Below are 6,000 nucleotides of genomic sequence, written 5' to 3' on the forward strand. Positions count from 1 at the left end.
AATAAATATTAATTAATAAGAAGAAAAAAGGTACTGATTAAAATACAGCTATGAAATTGCAAAAAAGAAAAAAAAAAAACTTAACAGGATATATTAGATATTAGTGATGCCTTTGCTACTGCTTGCCTGTTACCTTCGAAAGCTTGTATAGTTTTCTACTCCATAGGATTTTTCTAGTAAATAATGAGTCACTGGCAAATATGACCCTACAACATCAATTACAATCAAAGGTATTACTAGGACTTAGGTTGTTATTAAATGGAACTGTGGCTGAAATTGAAATGACGATTAACAATTATTATAATGATTAATTGTGCCTTGTTGTAATATCATCGTTCAGCTTATTTTACGCTTGATCATGATTTTTCAATGATATCTTGGCAATACGCAATTAGTAATGGTTTGTTATTATTGTATTTATACATAAAACTTTGCAATGAATTATCGTAATATTATTACGAAAATCTTACAGAAAATCTTTGGGATGGAAAAGTAGCGTTTCTACGTTCTAGTACTTACTGAATAATTTCTTGTTTATTCATGTCGTATTAATTATATATATATTTTTTTTTTAACTTTCAGGGCCGCAGTGGCTCAGTTGTACAGCGTTCACCTCTGGTGCATGGGGTCCTTGGTTCGATTCCAGCTACCGCCAAGTGAGCTTTGTGGTGTCCAAACACCGTGTGCGTTGGTTTTCTCAGGGTTCTCCCGTTTCCTCCTACTTTCTTCATTCTACCATTTCATTCATTTCCCATCACCGTCTCCTTTATCCTAGCCGGCATAACCATGGGACGTAAAACTTAAAGATTTCATTTTTTAACTTTCACTCTAAGTTTGAGTTAAAAAGCAGAGCGTTCAATTCGTCCGTATTCGTATCCATAATTATCCCGAGGGTCTCTTGTGGCTAAATGGTTATCGTACGAGTTTTCGGCGAATAATCGGGTTCGGTTCCCAGTGGAAGCTTATGTGATTTTGATCCGACATTAAACTGAGGGTCCTAGGCTCATATGGGCTCGGTAGATTATGTAAGATAATAAAGTGTGCAGAATAGTCTACTATTTTGAAGTTAAAATTTGATGACAGATTTTGTATAGTACTAACTACAGAATCATAGATGGATTTGTCAATTCGTAAACTCTCCTTTGTATGAGTGTAGTTGTTGGTTCAATTCCAGTTGTTGGGTGCATTTAGAATCCAACGTTAACAATACAGGAGCATCAACCGTACAGAATGAAGATAAGAAAAATACATGAACATTTCTGAATTTTGTTCATAATTAAGACCATCATGTACAATATTAGAAATAGCATTGCAAACAGTGGTAATTTGTTAATATTTTCTATATCTCGGCCTGTTATGCATAAACAGCTAAGGTTATTTCATGTAATATGTAATTTATAAAAACAGTAATGGATTTGAATCTTCTTTAAGCAAATTTGAATTTGTTTTTTCTTTCAATCACAAACGAAATTAGGCTCGTTCCGTGGGTGGGATATATGCGACAGAAGGAAAGAATTAGGCTCCTCAGAAAGAGTAATAGATTTGCTATTTCAAATCCATTCTTATGATTCAAAATATAACATTTAAAGATAAACCATCTCCTTGTAAGACGTTGTTAAGACTGTACATTATTAATGTTGTGAAGTGCATTCATAATTGGAAGTTCATCTATATCTAATATTGTTAAAGTCATTAAGTCTTGAAGGTTCAGTTGGACAGATCATGCAGTCAGAATGAAAGAAAGAAAAAAACGCTTTCAAAATTATATACAGTGGCACAGGGAAGGGGGGGGGGCAGAGGGGCCGGGCCCCTCCCAAAGAGGTCCGACAATGTACTTTGATGTTTGTAATTTTTATATATTTTTATGTTCATATATGTTTTGTTTGTAATTTTTCTTATGTAGCCTACCTATAACAGCACTTGCTCCCTCCCCAAACACACATCCTGGCTACGCTACTGATTATATATGAAATTCGATACAAATTCTCATCTACATCAGTGGCTCCACTACTACAAATGAGATGACTCGGAGTGATATTCTAGGCCATTGAAGCTTATCCTCTTAAAATGTAGCATATGTCTTATCAATTATCCCATATTGGCATCTTTGGTTGTTGCCTTCAGATTCTTCCCTCATTCGATTACAAAGTATAGGGCGTACTGATAAAGTGTACTTCCAGCTGGGTTTGAATCTAGGAACTCACGTACCAAAATCTTGTGTTTTACAAAAAGAAAAAAAAAAGTCCGGAGAGTGTTTTTGCAAAACATACCGATCAAGCGACGATGTTACAGTGTCTTGCTTTGCAATTGGGTCATTTCGACTACAATCCTTGTGACAGTGTTTTCCAAAGTTGTCCTTCAGTTCCATTAGTAAATGCCAGGGTTATACTTTAAATATATGCAGTGGTCGACATTCCATTATCTACGAATCACTGAATGAACAATTCACTGAATTTTAAAATGCTTGATATTATTTTTGTAACTTTCACAAATGTTCATCGAAAATAAGCAACAAGAAAGGTAAAATATTTTGGAGATACTATATCATATTTACAAATAGGTTCTAGATATTTTTGGAGCATACTTGAAATGGTATATACTTTCTATTTATACGTCGCATGGTTATGCACTGTAGGCTAAGGATGATGATTTTTGAGTTTGACGTTCATTTCAGCAGCGAGGCTATATGAGACGGACACTACTGATTAACGTGGAATCCGAACCACATGAGCTCCCGCCGGGATTCGAACCCGGGTATCCCACGTCAAATGTAGGCTAAGGAGAGGAATGATTAATGAAAACAATTAATTTTGAACGAATTGGTTGAGTAAACGTGTGGAAAGAAATGGGAAAACCTATAGAAAAGCCATGGTTTCAGTGTTGCCTATCACTAACTTACAAATCTGGGGTCGAACCAAGTGTCCTTAGCACCATTGAGCTACCGTGACCCTAGGAACATGTTTACACATTTCTCAAATAAATGTGACGTTGAGAAGAAACCGTCATTGTAATTGGCTTGTTCAATAACAGAACTCTTTTATATAAGTAGTAGTCGTGGGTATTGAACCATCGATTTCCCGATTAACCTTTCTCTGGATAAAACTAGTAACTAAGAATAAAAGTATGGCCTTTTGGCATCCACAACGCGGAGGATAATCAAAAATTCATATCTTTAAATTCTAAACTCAATTGCAAAAACTGTACAGGGCAAAAGCATCAGGTATTGTCCAAACAAGGAACTTCGCACAATTCACCAAGATAATAAGCACTTTCTGATGTATTATGAATATGATGGATGACCTTCCTTCACACCAAAAGCTGAGAAGCGTATCCACTGTAAACACATATGGTTTGTATGCAAATTCACTCACCAAAATCCTCATCCTGGTTGTACTGTAATGAAACGAGAATAGATGGAGATACGAAATAGTTCCTTTTTCAAGTAGTGTTTACGGTGCAAACACAGAAGTAAATCTGGTCCATCCAACTGTAGCATCCGTGGTTTATATATGTTGCATCCTTTGGACGCTAGTCCCGATCCCGAATAGCGAAAGCATTATTATCTGACCTCATTTCCAGACTTAACATACAGAGAAAGAGAAGAAAAAACAGAAATACGTCCGGAGTAGGGGCGGGTGCAGACAAAGAGGAGGGGAGGGGAGAAGCAACAGAGGTTTAGCAGAAATGACTGCAACTTCAGATGAAAATAAAAGTGAATCCCCGCCTGCCACCTGAAAAGGTCACGTGTCCAAACAAAAGAATAACGGGGTCGTCGCATAAGAAAGCGCAGGGAGGAGGTAGTCAGTCTAAGTATGTATGAGAAGCAATGTGGGCGGGGGAACTTTAGTGAGATTCTCGAAAAAAAAGAAAGAAACAAAGGGAGAGAAATAAGGATGATTCAAAAACAAGGAATCTTGAGACGAATCATTCAGTCCTCCGTGACAGAGAACTGTAGCCGAAGGAGCAATTTCAGTACGGAGGGAGGGAGAAATTATTTTTTTTACAAAATCAGAAGGCGCCACTGATAAGGTGTTTCCGTAATTACGTAAATAAGGTAACATAATGATGATTTGCAAACCGAGTAGAAAAGATAGAAAACAAGGTGAATCGTGAACCGCATACTGAGAGGTGATACTCTCTTTGGCATCTCGGGTCATGAACCCAGTTTCATCATAGACTCTTCTTGTTATACTCTTACAAACACACTCACACAAAAAAGACCAACTTTTGACCGCAAAGTAAGATTTAGTTTGGCATTGTTAATCGAATATTTGTATCTCGATGGTCGTTATGGATAATTTTCAATAGGAAATTTCTTTTTGTTTGTCCAAGGACACGGAAAACCACAACTTAATAGGTTCAGAGCTATGACGAACTAATCGTATTGGCATTTGAAAGGATGCTGGAAGTGGAAGAGGATCTGTTGAGAGGTCATATTGCACCATCTTTTATTTTCCCCTGCCTTTTCTTCTTGCTTTTTTGAGGGTTGAAGGTAATCAACTTCTTTTGGATTCCATTTCTTTAACGGGACTATTTTTAATAATGTCTGTTTGTTACGACGTGTGTCCTTTGCAACAACGAAAACAATTGTCTTTCTTAGGCTAAGAGTGTCATGGTACGTATTAATCACATGCCTTAATTGTATGTGTAAATTCTAGTGTCACACTTCTCGCCCACAAACTTATTGATCTTCCAAAGATCTGAAGGGCACAAGGAGAGTAGTCTTTCATCAATATAATTGGCCGACTAATTTCCCTGTTATTTCTTGAGCGAAAACATTTATACCAATGTTATGAATGGAACGCACAAATTCAGTAAGTTAATAAAGATTTTAGATTTGTCTGTGCTCTTTTCACATTGTGCATTCTAGCTCATTTTTTCTTATCTAATTTCAGGATAGCTATATATTTAATAGGTATGTAATATTCAGCAGTGGATATCCAGTTTTTTTAGGACCATCCTGCTAGAATTCTCATTAGGTCATGAAGCAAAAATCAGTCTCGCTCATCTAAAGATTTCATTGGAGTGGGATCTTTTTATGAAGAAAAGTAACTTCATCTCAAAGACGTTGTCAGGAGTATTTGTTGTCAAATCCCACTTAATGACAATGGATATATAAGAATAACTTTGAGACGTCATATAGAACAAATCATTATCATGAGAAGTAAATAATTTCTGTCTATTAGAACCCCTTATGGTTGATTTCTTCTTGAAAAGAGGAACCACCTAAATAATTATAGACCACTTCGATTATTTATTATTATTATTATTTATACACTTTGTGAATTAAATTGAATTTCTGGGAAACTTAGGTCATATACTTAGTTAATTAGTTATTATTCTTACAAATGTTCTTTGTTAAAAATAATGAAGGTAATGAATGTTATTTCAATTTATCAACACATGATACATAAATGCATGGAAAGATTAACGCAATGTTTTTCAGAGTATAAAAATATTTTACAATATGTGGATATGAATCCTTTAAGCTCTGAAAGGAGTTTCAGATAAAAGTGTTGAAGAGGAAACATGTCCAAAAATGACCTAAAAAGGAACTTGATTCCCTCGTGTTTATTAGCTACATTAATTCCTTAAAATACACATATTTTATCTATCTGGAATCAATTAATTTTTTTAAAAAATGAAATGCAATCTTTCAGTTTAACGCTCCACGATTTTGCCCTTTAAGCTAAGGGATATGGGTGATTAAGGCAAATGAATAATGATGCATGAATTGGTAGAATGAGAATGTGGGAGGAAAAGGAGAAACCGACATACATGATGTCCAGAACAAACTTACTTGGCTGGGGATCGAGCTAGATACTCCATACACCAGATATAAACGCTGTACCACTGAACTACCATGCCCCCTGGAATTAATAAGTAATTTATAGCTTTAAGAATATATTCCAGATTTTAATTTCAGGTTAAACGGAAAGGAGCAAAGTGTGACTGTATGAACCAGGGGCGGATCCAGGACCGACTTCTGGGGGGCGGCGG

General features: G+C 35.9%; 1 protein-coding gene across 1 annotated transcript in view; it reads right to left on the bottom strand.

Moving 5' to 3' along the window:
* Positions 1-3,536, bottom strand: part of LOC145684822 (endocuticle structural glycoprotein SgAbd-8-like) — a 28,152-nt gene extending 24,616 nt beyond the window's left edge. The window contains exon 1 of the mRNA XM_081757190.1: positions 3,372-3,536. Within this exon, the coding sequence (XP_081613316.1) occupies positions 3,372-3,383 (12 nt within the window). The 5' untranslated portion in view covers positions 3,384-3,536. The remainder of the gene's footprint in view (positions 1-3,371) is intronic.
* Between the last annotated feature and the right edge of the window lie 2,464 nt (positions 3,537-6,000).

The sequence above is a fragment of the Thermobia domestica genome, chromosome 5 (assembly GCF_964235325.1).
Source record: "Thermobia domestica chromosome 5, izTheDome1.hap1.1, whole genome shotgun sequence".
NCBI classification, from domain to species: domain Eukaryota; kingdom Metazoa; phylum Arthropoda; class Insecta; order Zygentoma; family Lepismatidae; genus Thermobia; species Thermobia domestica.